This window comes from Condylura cristata, unplaced genomic scaffold, assembly GCF_000260355.1.
Source record: "Condylura cristata isolate star-nosed mole 26May11 unplaced genomic scaffold, ConCri1.0 scaffold00018, whole genome shotgun sequence".
In the NCBI taxonomy this organism is placed as follows: Eukaryota; Metazoa; Chordata; class Mammalia; order Eulipotyphla; family Talpidae; genus Condylura; species Condylura cristata.
In genome coordinates, this window is record NW_004567119.1 from 7,446,128 (window position 1) to 7,470,273 (window position 24,146).

General features: G+C 49.0%; 1 protein-coding gene across 3 annotated transcripts in view; it reads right to left on the reverse strand.

Moving 5' to 3' along the window:
* The window catches only part of ZNF827 (zinc finger protein 827), a 147,134-nt gene that overhangs the window by 49,489 nt on the left and 73,499 nt on the right, over positions 1–24,146 (reverse strand). For all 3 annotated transcript variants that reach the window (XM_012726837.1, XM_004685305.2, XM_012726838.1), the window contains exons 6-7: positions 15,341–15,580; positions 12,515–12,572 (exon numbers count right to left, since the gene is read on the reverse strand). In XM_012726837.1, coding sequence (XP_012582291.1) covers positions 12,515–12,572; positions 15,341–15,580 — 298 coding nt within the window. The remainder of the gene's footprint in view (positions 1–12,514; positions 12,573–15,340; positions 15,581–24,146) is intronic.

Sequence of the window (24,146 nt, forward strand, 5' to 3'; positions counted from 1 at the left end):
CCACAAAGCTGGCTACGGCTGCAAATCTCAGGAGACCTGAGGGGTGCAGAGGGACAGCCCCGGTGGTCTGTGAGGGGCCAGAGAGACTGCGGGCTGACCTGGCAGGGAGGGGTCTTCTGTGGAGGCCGTCACAGCAGACACGTCCACGGAGAGTGGGGCTGCTGCGGTTCGGAGGAGGTGGGGTGACAGGTCGCTAGGTGATCCTAGACCTCAGCAGAGTTGGGAAGTTCAAGGTCACAGGACACCCGCCTATCAACCCGGCTGCCTCCTGCACTGGCCTCCATGTTCTGGGAAGCGGACAGGGCAGGACACCCAGCTCACAGCCTCATGGGATGCGCTTGCTTCGGCAGGACAGACCTCCAGTGACGTCGGCCACCTCTAACCGTCCTCACAGAAGACACGGCGCGTGGCACTTTTGGCTTGCGAGGAGACGGTTCCCGAGCCCCTTCCCCTCCCCTTCTCCCGTCCGCCCCATGGCTGCAGACTCCGCTGCCCATCTGCTCTCAGCAGGGCTATGCGGGCCCTGCAGTGACCCCAAGGAGGGAGAGGCTGGGGGGCGCAGGGGACCCGGGAGGAGCCCCCCTCAGCATGCACCGGGCTGTTCCTTCTGGGGAGACAACATAAGGACCGATGAGCGTTTACAGCGCGGTCGACTCCGAAGCACATTGGTCTGGCAACTTCGGCTTTTAACCGTCCAGAACAGGGGCTGCTCTGGGGCCACCCGGCACTCCCGTCTTGACCTCAGCTGCCTGCACTTGAGTCATCTGATGTGGAAAATCCTCCCTCCACCAGAAATGGAGTTAAGGAAGTGGCGGGAAGGAAACGTTGTCCAAAACAATGATTTCTTTCTGGTTAATACTTTCGGTCACAAGTTGGTTGGAGGAGCCGAAGTGACAGCCAGTGGGGGCGTCGCTCTCACCACATCCTCATTTAACACCATCAGCACCCAGCACAGATGCCCTTTGCCCCTGCCCAGGGGCTATAGCTAATCCCGATAAATATTCAGTCCATTGTTGGCCGAAGCTGCATCTAGAAGCTGTTGGTGTAAACAGACCTTTACTTTTTCTGCCTTTCTCCTTTCTGGGTGGGTAAAATTGAAATGGATCCTGCATGTACGTTTTCATTTTTCTCCTGTAGAAAATCTAAGGATTAAAATATGAAGGGGCACAGAGGTCACCGGGCCTGGGCAGTCCCAACATTAGACAGCACCGTACGGTCACCAGCACCGGGCTGGACAAAGATTTACAAAAAAGCAAAGAAATGGTCCCCAGAGCAATGGCGGCTCTGGATAATGATACATGTTGCTCAGTGCCGACTGTGGTGCCAATATTTCCACTTTTCGCATCTGCGCGGCCTGCGAGTTCCACTTCTGACAGGACAGAACGTAAGAGACCTCTCCCTCCTGTGGTCACTAAAACCAGAAGGTGACGGGAATTCACACTGTGATGGCAACAGCAAAGCAAAACCAAAAGAAGGTGGGTAGAGCATTTAAGAGGAAATTAAGAAACAACTCTATGACTAGTGACTATAACTTTAAAGGAGTAACAGATCTTGACTTCTCAAAGACGATGACTCTTAGGATGGGAGCTGGGAGGCCAATGACAAAGGAAGATTAAACAAGTTTAAGAAGAGACTTTTGTTCTAGGAAGAGATTTGTTAAGGACCCATAAGGACCTACACATTTCAGGGTAAAATGAAATTCCATTAACTGTAAGACTTTCAGGCAAAGCATCTTGGCGAGAGATTCTGACTTGAATCCACACGTAGACAAAGTTTTCCTTAATGAATTAAAAAAAGACAGTGCCTTTTCGAGTAAAAGTACTTGATTATCCATTCAGTTATGCATCATAAAACATAACAAGGCTTCCAGATTTTTCTTAAGAGCTGGGTAAAATGTGTCCAAATGAATTTGGGTTAATTTTTCCCTTGTTTTATTTTAAGGACATTTTAAGAGTCATCTGACTTGGATGTTTTGAGAAGTTAGATATTTAGAAAGGAAGATGCAGAAGCAGCTCTCAGGTAGGACAGTTCTTCAACAGCCCATGTTTGCTTCCTTCTTAGCTTCTGGCAATGTCCCAGCTGACCCCCACCCAGGGGCTACCTCACCAGATGACTGTAAACCCCTTGGTTAAGAGGGTCTCCCCAGTCTCCTTAGCCACATCTATCAATTCAGGTTGCTGAAATACTAGTTCTATGTATTGACACATCACGTTAGGTAAGCCAAGCTGAAATCCCATATATTTATCTAAAACCTTTGCACTGGTACTTTTAAAACCCTGACCTCTGAAGCAAGAAGACCTTGAGACCAAGCTTTTGGCACACTGCATTAACGTCTTGATGTGACCAGGAAGCAGGAGTTGAAACAACTTTCCACACCTCCCAGAGCCTCAAGGAGCAATGGGCCCCAGACCAAAGTCATCCCAAGAATAAACCTTCCTCTAGTTCCAAGACTTTCTGGAAATCTGCAATATGAATGTGACAGACTGGAATGGATACAGGTAAGCTCCATACGGAACGCCCATGCAGGCACAGCGACACGGGAGGAAATGAGAACAAACAGGAAATCTTTCTTTGAATGAAACCTTGACCTTGGTAACAATAAATAATTACACAGTCCATGCGAAGAACAAAGAGTCCTTTGCCTTTTTTTTTTTTTTCAAACTTTTCAAGCACGTCTATGACAAAGGTGGGATTATTTGTAGATGAGGAATAAAGAAAACATCTGGACTACTGATAACTATTTTTGTGACATTTTCTCAAGCAGGTCAGAAGAAACATTCTGAGAAGCTGGCATAGCTTTAATGAAGACATGCTCACAATTCAACAACAGAATCTGGGTCTTTCTGGGGGCTAAGTCTCAGCACTAACATGCTTTCAGCAACATCATGGCCACATTTATTCCACTTCTAAAGAGGATCAAATGATGTTACTTCATTTTCAACTTCACTTTCATGACAAATGTAATCTTCTTCATTTTCGGTATTGAATATTTTCCCTCAAATATTAACTAATGTATTTGCTAATAATTTATAACATCAAATGCCTAATTTCCCTTTTTCTGTTTCTAAACCTGTGTGTTTATAACCCATTTGTAAATGATTATATTAGAAATACATTAAATGCTTAGTTCCAGAGGTTTTTGTAAAAGAATTTTGGGCAAATCCGAATAAATGTTTAGCATTTTCTTTTCTATATATTTACATAACTATGTTTTATAATGTCTCTATACATGATCATATTTGAAATATACTAGCTACTTAGTCTTAGAGATCTTTGTGAATGAATTTTGAGCACACAGAATAGACATCTAACATTTCTTTTGAATGCAATTACATGCCCATGTTTTGTAACATTTATAAATGATTGTTTTTGAAACATATTAAATGCTTAGCTCTACAGATTTGTGTAAAAGAATTTCAAGCACTTTCCAAAATCCTGGGGAGGTCACTTTGCTCCTGGGTCGCGATCACAAGGTGTCCCCTGGGACGATGTGTGGCCCACCCAGCCTGGCCCTCCACTCCATTGAGAGTGAAGACAGAGGGCTTCTGGTCTGTGGGGCCCAGAGAGCCACATTTTAGCTCCACAGCCTGTCGCTGTGCTGTTCATGTCCTCCTCCGTCAGGAAGGGACCATGAAGCAAAGGAACAGAGAGTTTCACGTGGCTGTCAAACAGCCACTTCCCCTCTCAGTACCATCCACACGAGGATGCCGGTTTTTGCAAGATGTTATTTATTTACTTACTTTGATAAAGGAAACTGCAGGTTGCCCGTCAGGGGGTGTGGAGGTGGAGAAGGCCACTCGAGATTAAAAACGACTGCACATTTCAGGCCTGGGTACAGCTCCCTGTTCAAGCCTAAAGGGCCACAATGGGACAGACCTCCTGTGACCCCGGTGGGGTAGGGGGCTGGGCCTGGAAACCCATCACCGACCTCGCTGGGTGGACACGTTTTCAAAGAAAGAAGGACCATCATGAGTAAAACATGAGTGAGTCGTCCTAGGCTGGCAGCCCCAGCCGGACACAAGCTGCTGTGCACACGCCTGGCTTCTACAGGCGCCCGTGAGTGCACAGGCAGGTCTCCCCATCAGCCTGCCTCCTCAAGAGACCAGTCGCTCTTGAGCTGTTGGTGGTAACGAGGAAGCTTGTTTCCCTGGGTTTAAATAGGCTGTGAAGGAAGCATGGCAGTTTGCTCACCTGCGTGACGGTGATGTGTGGCTGTTTATTCCGTTATTCCTTCTACTTTGTTTTGAAATTTTTCATGATAAAAAAAATCGGCCCTCCCTGGTGGCACAGTGGGTTAAAGCACCACACTGAGAATCTAAAAGCCACTTCCTCATGAGTTCGATTCCCGCCTGCCCCGGAGGTGACCACATGGCGCGGCAGACCTCTCCTGGCCCACCCGCTGCTCCCCTCAGCAGTGTACTTCGTCGATCTGCCTGTTCTGCTCCCCGCTCTGTCTCTGGTGAAGCCTCTCACCCTCCACATCTCTGGCCTGTACCCCAGTTCTGTATGAATAAATAAATAAATCTTTAAAAAAAAAAATCACTAGCAGCAGTCAAATACAAAGTCCAACCCAGAAAAATCACCCAACAGAGTAACAATGATAGTGAAAGAACAAATACAAAGCCTCCCTGCAAACAAAATGCTTGACGTCACCAAGAACCAATAGATGAAAAGGTTTTAACTTTTAACAGTACCTTCACGGTCACTGTAAGATACAATTCTAACCATTCAATTGGTTAAAAAAAAAAATTAATGATATAACACAGAGATCTTTCAAACATTCTCTTTCTCATTAGCTTTTGGTAGAAATGCAGTTTCAACTTTTTTGCAAGTCAATTAGACAATGCACAACAGAACCCTGAAAAGTGTGAATGGTCTTTGAGTCCGTTTATCCCGACATCATTAGCAACAGCTTGGACAAACAAAAGACGAAACCCCCGATGCACTGTAACGGGACACTGATTAAATAAATGATGACTCATGAAAACCTCCATACCATGTAGACACCAGGAGATGAACTAGGTTACCTTTCCAGACGTGGAAGAAAGTGCTTAACGTATTGCTAAGTGAAAAGAGAACATTACAAAACTACGGAGTAAGACACAAATTTTAATAGAAGAGTAAGCACTTCTAAATAGAAGAAAAATCAGTCATAATTCGCCCCCAAGGTAGCAACAGCAGTGACCCCTGCCCGGGACTTGACGTCCCCACATCCTCTGAAAAGAACATTAAGCTTGAACTTTTTTAAAGTTACATTTTACAGTTTAGGATCCTTTAAAGAGGATGCTAAGGAAGTAAGTCAGAAGTAGAAGGACACCAGACAATTTCATTCCTGTGTGGAACGGAGAGAAACAAAACAAGGAACGGACAAAACTAGACCGAAACAAACCCTGGAAATCTGACCCAGAATTGAGGCTCCTAGTGGAGAAGCAGAGGGCACAGTGCAAGGCGGGCAGGGGGCAGTGGGCTGTGCTGGAGGTCTGTGGGTGGTGGGTGCGATGTGGCGACCTGCAGCTGAAGAGGGGTAAACCTGTACCCTAAAGCACACAGTACCGGCCACTTACCACAGCAAAACAACCCAGTTCGACAGAGACTGGCAGACTATGATGGGACCCTCCATCTCTTTTGAAAATTACATTTTATTGCAACACCCAGACCAACAGAGTAAACTGAGGGCTGCTATGGGCAAAGCAGCTGTAAAAGGCACAGGTCAAGAAACAGCATCTAAATCATGGTGCCCACCGTCTCCGGAACTTCGGCTGCAGAAGGTCAAAAAAAGCCAGGGCCGGAAGAGGACGTGGAAAATATGGTAGAAGAGCAAGAAAGCGCCTTAGGAAGCGCACTGTCTCGGTCGTGCTTCTTTCTTGAAGCCGTCTGTGTGGGGTTCCCTTACAGGCCCGCCCTTCTGCACAACCTAACACCACGTTTTCAAGGAACAATTCCCATGGCTGAGGCTGCAGAACTCATCCGCCCTGGGGCCAGGAAACCTCAGGACAGAGCACAATGCCAGGCCTTGTCCCGGGCGCTGCAGCGGGACACCAGGCCCGGCCGAGCTGAGTGCAGGCCCGGGAGGAGAACCTGCACATCCTGGCCTGTGAAATGTCGGCTCGGGGCAGCGGGGGAGGGCAGCAGACAGACAAGGGCCACGCGCACTCTGCTGAGGAGAACTCAGTCCTCTCTCTTTTCTGCGGGGACGCAGGGCCCCCAGTCCTGAGGAGCGGTAACGTCAGTGACACGGGGGCCATCCAGCTCATCCTAGGGCATCCAGGAGGGCTTCACCCCAGAGGTCCACCCTTGAACACTGGATCTGCTTCTGGGAACAGCCATGGAGGTAGTATTGAGAGGAAATTCCAGGGAAGAGAAGGACTGAAGCGGCCACCCAGGCTTTCTGGCCAGGTCCCGCCTGTGGACGGGTGAAAGGTAGGACAGAGAGTGGACGGCGGGGCCTGTGTCCAGAGCTGCCCACAGCGCTTGGCCCTGACTAGCCTGAGCTCGCTGAGCCACACCGCTGCTGGCCAGCAGCAGCAAACCAGGCGAGGCCGTGGACATGGAGAGCAGAGAGGCACAGACCAAGCCCGCCCTTCCCAGACACAGCCCCACGCAGTCCGTTTCAATTCTGACAGTTCCACAAAGGTGCCACAGGTGGGAGAAGAGTGGCAAAGGGTGAGATCTGCAGAACCACAAAGTACTGACACAGGTTTGCTGAGTAAGAAGGAGAGTTCAAATGACAGCAAGGCTCCAAGCGGTTTCCGGCTACATGGATTCTCTAAAAAAACAGGTTCCTGTTTTCAAGGATGAGCTTTACGTTCCCTGAGAGATGAAGGGAGACGTCCAGAAGGGGACACTGTCCAGGCGCTGTGGGCAGCGGGCAGGCTGCACCTGCACAGCGGCACCCCCAGGAGGGTGAGCTGCCCCCGGCGTGAGACTCCTGGCTTACTAAGGTGGCATCCGCACTAGGCCGTGTCCCGGGAAAGGGCATCTGCTGCGATCTGCGGCTCCCCATCGGGCCCGTCACCAGCCTTAAACAGCACGGACAGCCTAAGCGTACCGACCCCATGAATTAGTAGCGATTTCCAGTTTGCACAAGGACTCGTCAGCATATTTAATTTTAAATATAAAAACAGTATAAAGATAAATATAGGGTATTTGAACTATAAATACATATCAAGTAGAAAGGATGAAGAGGATCTATGGAGAGCGATGTAATAATCACTCATTTATTTTTGCTCTTTCCTTGTTCCTTAATTGCATCTGCCTCATCTCGTGTTGTTTATGTCTATTTTTTTGCTTTTTCAGGTAGGTGATGAGCATTATTCTCTTACGCCCCCCCACCAATCCCACAAAACCAGCAGAGAGGGAATGGTACAATATGAGGCGGCATACCCCACGTTCACAGATTAGGGCCATTTCTATCCCCGAGTCACAGATAGGGAAGGGCTCACATCCAAGGCCCGACCCAGAGAGGTTCTATACTGGACACTCGAGGCACTTCTGTTTTGAGTAAATACTGTTAGTGCCATTATCTAAACCACAGAAAAATAGCCCACATTTCAGAGGCTGAAAATGGGACAAATTAAATGTTGGTCAGCACAGCATGCTATGAATCTCCCTCCCCCGATTCTCCCACTTCTGCTTTGGGCCTGGCAGTGGCAATTCAGGCAAATCCTTATTGCTTTCGGAGTAAAGCAAGCCAGGTGTGAGAAGTTTTGCTCATAGGCCTACGGTCTTCTATGCCCCCGGCCTCTGAATTATTAATGGGGGAAAGGAGAGAACAAATAATGAAGAGAGGACTCTTGGCAGACGCTGCTGGAAGCACACGGGGTTCCAGAACACTGAACCTCTCCAGTTCGCCTGCCAGGAGCCACCTGACACCTGCTGCTTCCTCTAGCTTCCCTCCTCCGATTTTGATCTTACCCAGCATCTGGCTGGGCGGTGGCCCGTGACGGAAGATGGAGACCTTCTCTTTATTCCATTAAACTTGGGATCTGGTTATGACAACATGCCTCATCTATTTTTATCTACAAATGACCCTAGCCCTGGCTAACCGTTCCCTGCAGGATGTAGGCTTGTGTTGGGAAGAAAGAGAGGACACAGTCAAGATTTTCTTCATCTCAGGAAGTGTGCTGGGCCTTTGTGATCTCCTGGGGTCCGGAGACCCCGTGCCAGCTGTCACTCAGAGACTCAGCCCGCACAGCGTCTCAAAGGAGACACAGCATTTCTGCACTCAGACTGGGCTTTCTAGACTCTACGGTTAAATGGGCGAAGAACTACTGGCTTAGCATCTACGACGAAGTTCAGGAATGGGCTGAGCCGGTGGAAGCGGCCCCTGAGAACACCCAAAGCAGAACGGGGAGACTTGGGGAGCAGACCTAGGCCCCATCATTCCAGCTCCGAGTCCTTGAGTTTTCTGGCCCGGGCATGGTGTGCTCTGGTGAGCAGCTTTCCTCCTCCACTTTCGGAAAGAGGTTCCTAATTTAAGCAGCTGAGTCTAAGTTCTTGTTTGTTTGTTTAAAGATTTTGTTTATTTATGCACAGAACTGTGGTACAGGCCAAAGGTGCAGGGGTGGTGAGAGGACTCACCAGAGACAAAGTGGGGAGCAGAACAGGCAGATCGACAAAGTACACGGCTGAGGGGAGCAGCGGGCGGGTCAGGAGAGGTCTGCCGCGCCCTGTGGGTCAGCTCCCTGGCCGGGGATCGAACTTGCACGAAAGTGGCCACAGCTAGCTTTAGCTGCACAGTGCAGTGCTCCAACCTGCTGCGACACCAGGGCGGGCCTGAGTCTAAGTTCCGAGGGGTTTTAAACAGGCATTTTCTGATGGATTCTCCAGCAATGCCTGGGATTTGCTTCACAATAATCGGGGGAGGAGACTAGAGGGTGACAGCACATTCTCCACTTTGGTATGTGGTTGAAATTTTCCATTGCAACAGATTTTTGAAAGGGAGGTGGAGAGCCAATGATCCAGAAACTTCCTAGTTACTCGTTTGGACCTTTGCCTTCACCTCGACCTCTTCTTAAAAATTGCTAACAAGAAAGGCCGCCTGACGCCAGTTCCTCTCTACACGTCTGCCTGTCTCAGTGTCACACTGCAGACTGACGTGCCAGTGGACAGCCGAGGCCAAGGAGGTCTGGGTGAGGAGGGCGGGGCAGTCCCAGCCTGTGGGGCCCGGGGGAGCGATACACACCATGTCGGTGAGGGGCGGGAGACCAGCACCCCACGTCTCGTCAGTAAGAAGTACGAGAATGCCCATGCAGAGTGCCCCTCCGGCTGCTACGCTCTTCCTCCGTTCCTGCCTTTGCAAGGAGTCCAGGTCTAGCAGAGACATGGGCAGGATCCGCCCTCGGGCCTCAGCAGGCGCAGGCGCAGACCTGGGGGCGCCAGGTTGCAGAGCCAACGTGGGACAGGTCGCCTGTGGGGCGCTTCCTCTCAACGCCGCGCTGGGGCTTCACCCCCACTATCTTAGCTGTACCCACCAACTCTCAAACCCGCAGACGCTGGGCTTGATTCCAATCCTGAGCCTTTGTTCTGGGCATTTTCTCCTAGGAAAGCTGATCACTAACCAACACCCCCCTCGATGGGAGAATTCTAGACATAGGGAAATTGGGAGGCCTGGCGTAAACCTTTTTGAAACGTATCACCAACCTCAAAACGTAACCTAGAAGCTGACCTCGTGGAGATGAAATAAGAGTTCCTTTTCAAAGAGGAATCAAAAGAGAAGAGAGCGCTGGCATTTTTCCCCATCCCTGCTCTCAGTTAACTCAGGCCAAAGAGGATTTCTTGGCACGAAGCAGCCTGATTCTGTTCCTCTTAAGTAATGAGGTGCGAAGGTAAAAAAGATCTATTTGAGGAGAAGCTAATCGAGCAAGTTGCCTGCTCAAAAGAAAAATGAAAAAGGCCAGGATTTTGCAGAAGCACAAGCTAACACGGACTTCTGAACACGGCCAGTCCCTGAAAGGATCTCTGCCTTTGCTTGAGCAAGAGGTCTGATTTGAGTTTCTTCTCACTCATAATCTCCCAGCAAGAGGAAAATGGAAGAATTGCTTCATTTTTGCCAAATGGCTAAAAAAAAAGCAAATTCTCTTCTATCCTGTAATTACACTCAGAGCTCCAGCTAAGGCTATTTAGACAACTAGGTACACTTTCTTGCTTGGGGCTTGTTCAAGCCTCACCCCTCTTCCCAGGGAACACCTGGAAAGCAGAGCATGGCCTGATTGGCCAGGAGACCTTCAGTGATATCAGTGGCATCACGTCATCTAAAGCAGGACACCTCCAGGGAGAGGCTTCCAGGCCCGCCCAGGTCCCCTTTACTGGGCCAGGGCTCTGGGCCGAGTGCCTGTGGCGATTAGTTGCCTGCAGTGTGTGGGGAAGGCCCTGGCTACGGGACACCCTCACCTGCAAGGCTAGAAACCCCCACGTGCAGGCAGGAGCCCTAAAGCAGTAAGTCCTGAGGTCCCTGGTCTCCAGGCAGGACTTACTCCCTGGCACATTCACATCCAGAGTCCTCTATGGGATGGAGCAGACGCCGGTCTCCAGCTAAAATCACCTTGTTGGTCAGCTCCCTTCCACCCTTCTCTTGCCCCATCACCTCCCTGCACTTTCCCTCAATAAAGCCCTCCACAAGTGCCACACCTCAGGCTCTGCTTCCCAGAAGCCGGTCGTACGTCTGTAAGATACACCGGAGCAAATTTAGGCAAACGTAGTCTTACTACGTTTCACCTGTTGTCTTTCAATATCAAGCATCTGGCCAGTTTCTTGTGTTGAGACCCAAGAAACTGACAATTGAGAACTCAATTGTCTCAGGCTTACATGCACAAGTGGGCTGGCGAACGTGCCTGAATCAGACACCCCAGGATTCCCAGGACAGGGCTCTTGAAGGCATCCATTCTCTCCTGCAGATTTTGAGCTAAGAGTAATAAAATTCCTGAGGCTGAGGAGAAGCTTCCGTCCCGGCTTAGCTGCTCTCTAACAGAAGAGGTGGGCATCTCCTAAGCATCTGTCCCTTCCCCATCCCGAGCAACACTGCTCCCCCTTCTGTACCCCAGAAGAGAGTGGTGTGGGAGTCTCACCCAGCTGGGCGTTTATCAGTGAGCATGACTTGTCTTTACTCTTGGAGTGGGGGTGAGGTAACTAACGCCTCTTGTCTGTCACAGGAAGTCCACCCCCCTCTTTGAGGCCGCCCCAGCCCCTAAATGCAGAGATAGCACTGGTCAGCTCTGTAATTCTCCATAACTTACAGAATTGGCCACCTGCACGTCATTAAGCGTTGACCTTTCCCCTGCTAAGCTGTCTGAAGTTAATGTGTCTGTCTGTCCAGCCTTAGAAGAAGCCAGATAGGGTTGGGGAATTTCCGTCTTGCGCCCCCACTGGAATCTCTGGTAGCTCATGCTTCTTATGTAGGCATCTGACTTCACAGACAAATAGGCTTTCCATCCCCAGCCCCATTCCCAATCCAACAGGCAATCAAGATGGCGAGCCCACTTCCGTTTGCATCGTCACTCCCGGAGACGGCCTTTCTGCCCTGTTCCAGCGAGCTTCTTTTCCTAACACTGTACAATGCAGTGGGAAGCAAGCTGGCCCTGTTTTAATTACTGCTTGATATCTGATATTCCTGACATCCAATTCACAGAACTAAATATAAAAACCAACTTGGGTGAAAGCTTAGAGGAGCGCTGTCCACATGGTGCTCCAAGGCAGAGTTGCCCCCAGAAGGAAACCACCATTTGTCTTTGTTGCAAGAATTAAAATCTCAGAACCGATCAGGGAGAGTTGGAGTTTGCCAAGGAAAGCAAAGCTCTTGATGTAAAACCTCCTCGTAGCGCAAAGCTGAGTCTTCCACCCCCATTGTCCACCCTGCAAAACCCGAGGTGGCGTCCGCTCTCGCTGGCGCTTCCCGACAGCACCTGGAGCCTGGGTGGCCTTCGCGGGCCTAGATGAGAGGCCGCACTGGCTGGCCCTCCCTGCTCGGACAGACAGCTGGCAACCCACCCCGGCTGGCCTCCCCAACCCGCCTCACCGACCGTGGTTAGTGATACCCTGTGGTTTCTTGACAGCATTATCTTGCTTCTGCTTTTTAGATGTTGGTCCTAATGACACTGTGAGGTCAGGAGTTGGGGTGTCCTTGGTGACAGAGCATTAGCCCACAGGGGCAACATTCTAAGGGCATGCATGAGACACATACCCGGCTCCCTTCTCAGTGGGGCTGTCGTTTAAACTTTCTAGCAGGGAAATTTCTGCAGAAAGGTAATAATAATAATAATACCTATTGTGAAATTACTGCAAGGAACAGAACACAAGAACGAGTAACAACAACCCAGCTACGCGAAGCCTGTCAGAGTTAATACCCATGACGTCGCCGCCCGCGGCGCTGTGCTTCCGTGTTGTTTCAAACGATCAAAAGTTCGAATACAAAATGGCGGCAAAGGGGCCGCCATTTGAACCCAATGGGAGGAATCGGCTTGGGGAGCACTGTGCCCACACCGGGGTGCTGTGAGGGGACGGCCAAAAGGTGACCCACCTGGTGGTTGTCCGGATGGTGTTTTCTTTTGTGTGATTGTGCTCTTTGCTCACTTTTTCTGTGGGAGAAAGAATGAAACAGCTCTTAGGTAGGGCTCACTCAATCGGAGATGTTTTTAAAGCTGGAGCAGAAATACCCTCAACATTTCTCTTTTCCTTCGGCGGTTTTCTTTTGGCTTCTTTGTTAAACCATCAGACCAATCCCTTTTCCTACTGGTAAAGATCATCTGCAGCCTGTAACAGCACCCACAAAAATACTTTAGTCAAAGCCAGTCAAAGGGAAATAGCTACTCACACATTGCAAGTGATTCACTGTGATCAGGCCTTGGTGATGTGAATGTACCCTAAAATTTTCTGGGGTTCCCTCCCCTCCCTGGTCGAGCGGGCCAGACAGCAAAGCCACTTGTAGAGACTCAGAACAGTTTCCACCCTGAAGCCTACATAGGAATCCACTGCCTGGAGGTAAAGCAGCCTCCAACCCACACTAATGACCAAGTTGCTGAATAAAGATTTAACAGTGGGCTCCAGCCCTGGCATCTCTAAGGTGCATCCTTGAAAAAGGAAGCCACGAAGGCTGCCCTGCCTTCCTGGAGCGTCAGCATGTCTTTCGGTTGGGACAACTTAGAATTACCCGCTCCTCCAGTCAAGACTAATTACACTCTTAATGTTAATGACTCACTGCTCCTACCTATATAAACTAAACCCAAACTCCTGTTTGTTCAAACAGTTCTCAGAGTAAAATCTGTGGGACCGTGTCCTGGGTTCATATCTTCCCGAAAACGCTCTTTGTCCATCAGTGAGAGTTTGTTCCCAGGGACCAGGCCGCACGTGCAGACGCACCCAGCTAAGACACAAAGACAACTATTTCCACTCTATCTTTGCCCAGCTGAGAATTCCTGCTTCCCTCTGATTCAGCATGAAAACTGCCGTTGTTGCAAGTGTTCCGCTTCTGACTTTGATGACAACCTTTAAGCTTTCAGTATTGTCAGGCCTCTTTGTGAGACGGGATATAAAACAGCTGGGACCTCTGGGTGCCATCGTCATCGAGCGCTTATTCCGATAAATGTCACAAGGGACAAAAAAAATATCACGAGACAAGAAGAGGTAAACCCTCCCTCACTCTGGAGGTCTGTCTCTACCAGCTGCCAGGAATTATTTAATTAGTTCTCAAGAATACAAAAGTCGCACTTGGACCTCCCCAGTCCAGTTCAAATGTGAAGCCTGACCCTGCCTGGCACAGCGCTCAATGGCTTCTTTTGAGTGCAGGGGAAAATCCGGCCAACTCGAAAGGTTTCAGATTTCAACGGCAGGCCTGATAAAGCAAAACAAAACAAAAAACTCCTAATTTGGGGGATTTCTGGAAACAGTTAAAGATGCACACCCCCATTCTATACTTGCTAACATTAGCCCCCCCCCGCACGTACATTTTTGGGGCAATTCCTTCCTGTCCGCTGGACAGGGACAATGAAGCCGAGTTTGAATTCACAGGCGGTATTCGTTCAGAGAGCAAGAACTCGGGGCTAAAAGACTTGCTTGAGGTCATCCCGCAGTCAATGGCGGCTCCAGGGTGAGAGGCCCCAGACGCAGAGTATCTAGCTGATAGCGGACCACAGTAACGGACAGTGTGCTGTCAGTGACAGAGGCTTCTGCAAGGAACCACATGGCCCCACTCTTGCAAATCTGAACTGCTAAATATCTTTAAACGTGTATTGTTTTTCGATAGGCTTTCAATCTGTGGCCGGGGGAAGCATCTGGTATGTTGTGGAGCTTGCAAAGATCTATGTAACCTATTCAATTTACTGAATTAACTATTTTGCTCCTTTCAAACACAGCCCTTGTTTGGGAACCCAGAAGCAGACATTTTCCGTACCAAGGGATCGTTTCCCCACTGTGGCTAAATCGCCGGGGTCCTTCAGAAGTGACCGTCTTGCAGGGAGTCGGGGTGGGGAGGGCAAACTAGTGAATACTTACATATAAAGGCATGTAAACATCATTTGTTATCCATGCCAAACAGAGCTAATCAAATACTCGTCACAAACTTGACTGACGAATGAACTTCACTATGTAGGTCAAAGTTGGGGTACAGATGAGACCTGTGCATTTCTCTACAAATCTCACACACATGTATCTCCTCCATCTCAACTGTGGTCAAACAGCAACAGCATTTTGGTATGCTGAGATGAATAGTCCTTAGGGCTGAGGCACTTCTGGGGAACATGTAGATTCTAGGATAGAACTTGATCCATCACGACCCTTCACTGAGCTGTGAGCACACCCTTTTGAACACCAAGTATTCAGAGTGGCAAAAGCTGGTTTACAGAAAATGTTCTGTGAGTTTAGAGGTGGAAAGAATCCTCACACTTTTGCTTTTCCCTTTGCAAGATTTTCCCCCAAATATGGTAAAATCCCATTAATTCAAACCATGCAAATTTGGAACTCACCATAATCCAGTCACCGTTGGGAGTAAATTGAAGTTTGTCTTTTTGCACATTGGAAAAAAAAGGGGGTGGGGGCTGTTAATCAGATCAAATAGCTCAAAAGACAAAAAACAAAGGTGAGATGTTCAGCCCAGTGAACAGGAATCATTTGCACAGAACTGAATAGAGTTCTAATTTCCAATGATTCTTAATGGTTTATTAAAGAAAGTCTGGCAGGAGTTCCACTTGGCAACATCAGATTAACTGTTAGTTTGAAGTGTCAGTCTGCATGTTAAAGTAACAACTAGATTCCTGCCTACGAAAATGCTATAAAGTGGTGTTTTCACTGCACTGGAGTGACGCTCTTGCCAAGCCTCCCACATTGCTGACTTTGCCTCACAGAGCCGTACCTGACAGTTGAAAGAGGAGCTCAGAAGCCATCTTCACAGAGATGTCCTGACTGAAGAGGTTCCTCTCTGGGGGCACTCTGCCCTCTGGCATCTTCTGCAGGGGTTCGGTTTTCTCTCTCCCGATTAAAGTGCTGTAGCCCACATTCCGGTTGGGTGACAGGGAGACGTGGGAGTCCTGAATGTCGACCTCCATGGGCTCCTCTTTAATCTTCACCATCTGAGTCTCCTTGTAGCTCTCCGCTGCGAGCAGGTCAAGGCAGAGAAACAAAACACAGGCTTCTTAATTCGGAAGTGAACCCACCTTCCAACCACTGAGACAATGGGGAGACTCGTGGCAAGGAGCAGGTGAGAAGAGGCTCTGACCCATCTGGTTTCCAGAAGAGCTAGGAAGCTGATGCCCAGAGAAAGTGACTTGCCCAAAGTCACACCAACGATGGCAGAGCCAGGCAGGCTTCTGGCCCCGGGTCTCCCAACCACGCAACTCACCTTTCCTCTTTACCATGTTGCTTCCGGAACGTACAGAGAACATAATGACTGTCTGTCCTTGTGTTATAACTTACTCAATTGCAGTGAGTCAAATCAGAGCAAGCACATTAATATTATGATTTCCTCCCTCTAATTTCAAAGCTCCAGTCAAATTTTCGTTTCCCTTGTAGGACACCTAAGTTAATAAAGGGTAAATAGGGTAGATGGGCCATTTACACCTTGCTGGGAGTTGGTAATTCTCTAGGCCACCTAGGAAGTTAATTGCAGGCTAAGGATTAACACTTAGAAAAAGCGCAATCTCACAGGTTATAATAAGGGTTCAATTCACCGACTATTCTTGCTGTACCAACAGCTCTGAGATGTTTGGTCTTTATCCTGAAATATATGTCTTCTTTGCCACGCTGGAGTGTTTTTATATGCAGCTGTTTGTCAAAGCTGATGATAGAGCACTGCTGAAATGAGGTGTGGCGATTAGGCCTGCATTCATTTGGGTCAATTTAAAATAAAGCCACACTTTCAAATCAATAAGCATTTATTATTTGTAACTACTATGTATTCAGCACCCTCGAAAGCGAAAAACAAAGGGGACAGGTGGATGGATAGATAGTTGTATGGGTAGATAAATAGAAAGACAGCTAGTTAAAGAAAATATAACAGCGTATTGAATGGTGGGTCCCCAAAAGACAGGTCTGTGTCCTAACACCAGGAACACATAAATGGGACCGTAGTAGGAAAAAAGTCATTTGTAGATATGATAAATTTAAGGTTCTCAAGATGAACTAATCCTGGATTATCCAGGTAGTTCCTAAATCCAGTGACAAGTATCCTTATCAAATCAGAAGAGGACAAGACATAGCCGCAGCAGCCAGGTCATGTGAAGACAGAGAAAATACTACAGCCTGAATGCTTGCACTCCTCCCTCCCCCAAATCAGTATGCCAAAACCTGGTCCCCAATGGGAAGGTATTAGGACATGGAACCCGTGGGAGGTGATGAGGCTGTGAGGGTGGGACCCTCATGACTGGGATCAGTGCCCTTATAGAAAGACCCAGACAGCATCCTCACTGCTTCATGAGAGGTGGGCACAGAAAGTAGAAACAGGAGACAGGCCTTACCAGACACCTAAGATGTCAGCCTCTTGATCTCGGACATCCCAGGCCAGGATTGTGAGAAATAAATATATGTTGTTTACAAGTCACCCTGTTTGTGGCATTCTGGTGTAATAGCTCGAACTGACCTGAGAAGGGCTGGTGTTGGACACCCGTAAGCCAAGGATGGCCTGGGGCCACCCAAAACTGGAAGATGTGAGGAAAGATTCTCCCCTCGACCCTTCAGATTTCAGACTTCTGGCTCCCAGACCATGAGAGAATATGTTTCTGTTGTTTTGCGAGTTACCAAGATTATAGCAGTTTTACTAGGAGCATTGATGGACAGTCAGATGGAAGGACAGACGAATGGCAGACAGACGAGGTTGCAATCTGGACCCTGATAGTGCTTTGTTGAGGGAAGCCGTGGTGAGCATCACAGGACATTTAGCAACAGCTCCGGTCTTGCCTCTAGATACCGGAGGGAGGGCTCACTGCTCTAAGCCGTAAGCCGTAAGCCAGGTAATCCTAGAAATCTGTACTTTTCCTGGCAAAGTACGAAGCAGGTAAAAGTCAATTACTGATTTGCAGTGAAGAAGATAGTGAGCATTTTTAATTAAATTATTAAAATTAATAAGGTGCTAACGCTAAGTTCTCGTGTAAGAACTACACTCATTCTTCTTCTTCCTTCCTGACATATCACACATGCATCTCAGGAAAATGACTTGCGTTTTGTCAGCAACTATACCGCAGACAACTGTTGTATTTAATTGCGATCCCTTCCCCCACCTCCTCGTCCCTTCATCCTGCCAAACTGTTTTTATTTTCCCCCTCTACATGTCCGTGAAGCTCATAAACCAAATTCATTGATTCAATTATGCTAAACAGGAAGAAGAGAAGAGTGAGCTTTCCAAGTTCGGGGCTTCGCTTCTCTGCCTTCGCTTCCCGCCCATCTGATTCTTTCTGGACTACTGACACCCACCCCTGCCACGTAGGGGACCTGACTGTGGTCCTGGTCTCTAGCTAGATCACTTTAAGGTGCAGTCACACATGATGTCCTCCCTGGGGCCCCTCAAGAGATTTAGTGTTTGGGGTGTTAAGGGTGTGGCCAGGAACACAGGAGCATAAGGAGGTGCCTGAGTCCTGGGGACCGTACCAAGGCCTGGAGGACTCCATGGGGGTTCTAATGAAAATGTCCACACTATCAAGAAAGAACACAGCTACCATGCAGCTCCGCAGCCCTGGTTATTTCTCTCCCCAGCTCTAACTCTCGTTTAAAAACCACCTATTTGCACCATTACATTTAATGAAATTAGCTTTAAAAGCCACTTGGGATAATTTCAAGTATGATTTGCATGAAGTGCTTTCTGCTCTTTCTTAGGACAACTCTTGACCTTTCAAAAATGTACCCAACACCGGCCACTGCTAACGCCTGGACACACTTCACCCGCCCGAGAGCGTCCAGCTTCCCGAGAGCGTCCAGGCTCAAGGAGGGCTTCACGCTGACGTCTTAATGGGCGAGACTAAGACACTCCGTTTTGACAGTCCTTGTCCTTCTCCCCAAGAGCACTGGTGACAAGTGTCTCCTTTAAGGTTTTCCCAGTCTCAGCACCATGGACCCCGGGCCTCTGTGGGAGAGGCTGCGAGTGCATTGTAGAGCACGCAACGACATCTCGCTCCACCGACACTCTGTGACTCCATCCCCCCGGTTGTGACAACCACGCTTAGCTCCAGACATGGCCAGTGTCCCCTGGGAGCCAAAATCTTCCCAACTGGAAACCACAGCAGTCAAGATTTCGCCGCACTCCTGTTATCACTCCCCAAAAAGCTCCCCTTAGTTCTTGCCTGGGCGACTCCTGCGTGTTCGCCCTCTCCGCCAGGTGCCCAGACAGGCTGGTGAGCGGGAGGCAGACAGACTAAGGAGCAGTTCCGGCCCCAGAGATCCCTCTCAGTCTGGGCCGGCTCCTGCTCTTGGCTCGGGGCGTCCTAAGGAAACAATGGCTGAATTAATCATTTCTCTCTGAGCTTTGAGCCCATAGCCAGGGACAAGTCTACACAGCCCTGTGCAGGATTTTCCTCATTCCCATCATTTCCCCCTCCACACACCTTGTGAATCCTTTCAGAATCTCTTCCTAGATAAAATACTAGGGTGTGTTAGGTTCACCCCAGGGGGTGCATTTCAGCTATAAAGGGAGACACTGGTGAGGGAAGGGGGGGGCGCGCGGGGCTGAGGCTGCCAGGAGAGGCCAGAGGGTGACAGATGGCTGCCATGCTCACCTGTATTGTGGAACTTTTCTATGATAAATGTGGCAGCTCATCAATTGTCTACATTTTAAAAAAGGGAACCAACGATACACACACACACACACACACACACACACATTAAAGCGATTTCCTTTTGGAAATGTTTAGATCTGGGTGTGGCTCCAGAGCCACTCGGGACAGGAGTAAACCCTGCTCAAACCCTGCCTGGCAACAGAGAGGGACGAGGCCAAGAGAACGCAACACTACGGCCCTTTCTACCTTCAAAACCGCAGCGCGCATCAGCTGGCAAGCTGAGCTATGTCACTCGGTCCTCCCATTTAAGTTTTTTAATATCTGTGATGCACTGAACACTACCACAGATGGTTCTGGGAAGACAGGTAAATAAGAAAAGGTTCTTGCCCTCAAGCAGCTTACATCTAGATGAGTGATCAGACGCGTATAAACGGGCCTCTAAGACAAGCAATAAAGAGAAAGTACAGGTGGAGAGAAGCCCCAGAGAGGGTGTGGGGAGCACAGAGGCGTCCTCGTTCCGCTTGCTGCTGGGCGGGCCCTCAGCAGCGGGACTCAGACTCTGGGGGCTCGCACATCCGGGCAAGTCTATTTGAGTTCCACTGTCCCCTGAAACCGGCCCGGTGGGAAGAGCACTTCCCATGTCCCGATGGAAACTCAGCAGGCCAGTAACTTGAGCGGGTTCCGAGAACACGGAGCTTTAGAACGCCTGGAAACAGCCACCCGGTTTTGCGCCAGAAGCCGGAAGCCAGCCAAGCTTCCTTTGATAAGGGGTCCTTCTCCCTATGGAAGAGTTAACTGGGTGCCGGGCACAGGCAGGGAACTGGCACGTTCTCTGTCCCTGGCCTTCGCCCCGACACACGAGCTGCCCTTCCAGGACCTTGCGGAGGCTGGGAGATGGGCCACCGACAGGAGGTCGGTCCTGGCTGAGGGTGGCTCATTGCTCTAGGTCAGCAGCTGGCTCTCGCATTGGCATTAGGCTCTTCAGGACCTTTAGCTTTGAGGTGACCTTTCGCTACAGTATGTCACCAGGCCGGACCCCCTCCAACAGAGGCAGTGCCTGAGGACGCCACCTGCCTCCCTCTCCTGCTGGCTCGGGCTCCATCAGTCCTTGGGGGCTGAGGACACACCAGGCCAGACCTCCACATCGGGGTCACCAGGGACAGTGGCCCTTTCTCCAGCCAGGCAGAGGGCCCGTGCAACACAGAGTGGTCTCCACGCCACCACCAAGCAGCTGTCACTCCTCGCCCTGCAAATCCCCCACGTCAGACCCTCACCAGGCCCTGGCTGCGGAAGCACATGACAGACTCCCCAGTTGAGTTCCCTTTAAATCACGTTCTTGAAATGGGGGTGCCCTTTGCCCTCTGCTCTACCACAGTAGGGGGAAATCAAATGCATTCCTCTCCCAAGTCCCCTTACCCCAGTCTTCAATCACCTCTCACTTCTATACGCAGCCGAGAAGTCCAAGATTTTTTGGTGGTAAAATGTAAATAGTAGAACTGAACTATCGTGCCATTTTTTTAAGTGTTGAGTCCAGGGGCATTAAGTGTATTTACAGCGGTGTGCTAACATCCCCACCATCCACCTCCAGAGTGTTCTCATTTTCCCCAGTGGAAACTCCCCTGGAATACCACCCGCCACAACCCCCTCCTCTGGCAGCCATCACCCCACTTTCTGACTCAATGCCAAGAGTTGTTTTTTTTTTTTTAAGATTTATTTATTCATGCATACAGAACTGGGATACAGACCAGAGGTACAGGGGCGGTGAGAGGATTCACCAGAGACAGAGCGGGGAGCAGAACAGACTGACTGACGGAAGTACACTGCTGAGGGGAGCAGCTGATCAGGAGTTGTCTGTCCCACCCTGTGGTCACCTCCGGGGCGGGGATCGAACTCATGTGGAGGTGGCTTTAGCTTCCCAGTGCTGTGCTTTAACCAGCTGCGCCACCAGGAAGGGCCTCCAAGACTTGTTTTTAATGCTCAGACCATAACCTTGGTGCCAAAGCCAAATCTTCATTCAACATACATGTCAGGTGATGTACCGGGGAAACAAGGCTGGCGGCGAGGGAGGCGGGGCAGATGCGTGTCTCCGTGGCCCGCGGCGTGGCCTGTACTGAATGGAGCCCGGGGGCAGTCACTGGAGGTTTGGGGGGGACAGGGGTCAAGGGCCTAAGGGCGCTCAGAAGGTCTGCCTGGCACTGGCACTTTGAAAGCACCAAAGGGAACAGAAACAAAGAGCTTATTGTAATAATCTAAGCAAGAGACACAGAAGCCCTCAACCGAAAGCCATGAGCAAAGGGACGGCTGACCAACAGTCCAGAGATATCTCGGGGAGGGGTTGGTGGAGGTCTGGACAGGAGTCTGAACCAAGAATGGAGAGACTGAGGGGCTGGGGTTGGGGGGTGCCGGTGTGTGGCTTCCTAAGGTGCTCCCTCTGCCATGCATATAAATCTTGATCATTCTGTGCTGTACCTGAAACTCAAATATGTTTATATGCTAATTATAGTTCAGTAAATATTTTCTGTATGTTTCCGGGGAAAGAGAAGAATGGAAAGACTGGTGTGGGAGTAATTATGAAGTGGCCTTGCACATGGCCTGGCAAGGTTAAAACAAACTATGACTTTGAGCTTCTGAATTCTGGAAGATTTGTTAATGGGGGTAGGAAACTAGAAGAGAGATGTTGAAGAAAAACATGGAGGAAGACTTCCCGTTCTGCCTGGAGTATCTGTGATTTCACAGAGATGAGCAGGGGAGGATAAGCAGACAAAGTGGGGAGCCACGGAAGGAGAGAATCAAGGAGAGGCCGGGAGGGAGGAGACTAGCAAAGCTGAGCCAGCTGAGGTTTATAAGGAAAACAAGAACAGACCTGCCGAATTCATTAGTTTAATTATTCATTAAACAGCTAATCAACTAATTAAACGAAAGCACCTTTTTCCAGGTGGGGAAACCCATTTCACGGCAAGCTAAACATTAGGAGAATTTTGTTCAAAATGACAGGAGTTACGATTTTTTTGTACACGATTTTCTACAAAGACACACACATAGTTTTGATTCTTAAGCAACACCAGAATTAGATCAGAATTGGCCTTTTGAATTAGATCACCAAGACACAAACTAGTTTTCTCCTTCCGCGTCGGTATCGTACTCAGTAGCTCCGGAAGGAGAGTCAGCAGCCGTGGAAGGGTCAGATGTCACGCTAGATCCACACTGAGGCGGCGGGAAAGCAGGCCCAGGTGGGAATCAGTGTCAAACACCACGAGGAGCACCCCGCACCCCGCTCTACTCTTCCTTCTGAATCTACAGGAACAAATACCCCCTAACTAACAGAATTCAAATAAGCAACTGGTGACACCCAGAAATTTTGAACACTGCGTTTGTTGGGGTGCATCCGAGCAAAGCTTCTGCAGTTTATCCTTCTGGGCATTTTCTTTCTTTCTTTCTTTTTTTTTTTTTAAATAATATAATAGTTTATTTTCACATCATTTTGTACATTTTTTTTTTTTTCATCTCAATTGTAATCCCCGTGGGTTTCCCATCACCAAGACCTTCCCGGCATTTTTAAGTAGCTTTCGTATTCCCTGGACCAGCACACAAGATAGGGCTGGTCCTTGCCTGAGGAAACTCAATGGGATATGTCCGGGTCGACCAAAAAACCAGGCCACAGGGGTACCTCAAGCTTGGGGTTCAGTTCTGGGTATGACACTACCCATCCTCAAGCATATGTGAGCCTCACGGTGTGGAGGAAGGCGCCGGTCAACAGAGGCATGGAGAGGCTGTGAGGCACCATCACCCCAACAGACGCAGCGATCAATTTCATTTTCATCCAAACGACACTCAAGAATTAAATCCTTCTTTCCCCAGGGCCCCGGAGGTCAGCTTCTCCCGCCAGCTGAGGATGTGGGGTGGCTGGGTCATTATCTGCTGGACTCTGAGTGTGGCCGTGTGAATGTCAAGTCTCACCTAATCACCTTGTTTTCTTTTCATTTAATGATTTCACTAGAAATTAGCTAAAGAGGTGCATTTAAACTGTGTGTGTGCCATTTGGTAATATTCCAGATGATCTCATTAAAAAAAAATTAACCTATTTTTCATCTAATGTCCAGAATACACTTTTCTTGTCTCACATTAAAAAAAAAAGGTTCAATTAAAATCTTTGATCTAACCTTAAAGCTATTTAACATTATTATCCTTTGCCATTTAATAAATCTAAGCCCTGTTCATTTCATCTGTTATGATTAATATCCATGAACTTGGATGCTGAATATTCCTGAAAGATTCGGTAGAATTCCCGAGGACATAAAAAATTGCCATAAAGCAAGGTTCCCCCTGGCAAGAGATGGGGTGGCTGGCATTTCCTGTGGGTAGGTGGGTGGGTGGCAGGGGGCAGAGTGTGTCCTTCATGCCCAAAGACAGGAAGGAGCAAACAAAGTTTTATTTCAATAACAGACTTTCACCAAACGTTGAGTGTGTTCCACTAACAGATGGTAAAAGGCCTTTACCGCCGCATGGAGAGGCAGACAAGTCTAAAATGCTTTTCTTAGGGGGTGCTAAATATGATCATCTGCATCCTGTCACAAGGATATCTCCGCTGAGTGCCTCTGACGCTTCCCTCTGCTGGTCAGTGTCCACCGGGCAGCGAAGGGCTGGGACAGACCACCGTGAGCAGCGGACACTCCTCACCTGGGGGTGAGGTATGGGGCCCAGTCGTCGGGATGTGACCAAACACAGTGTAGGAGAGGACGCTGTCCTGCTCACTCATGTGTCCCCAAAGGACCCACCAACAAGGCTTGGAAGACAGCAGAGCTCAAGAGACACTTGTTGAGTGAATAATTAAAAGAGAACAAAAAGGAAGATGAGAAAAGCTGGAAAGTTAGCATGAGATGTAAAGGAAAGGAAAGCATTGGGCCCAATTAAACTCCAAGAAATATTTACACACTTTTGCCAAGAAAGCAAAGCCCTAAA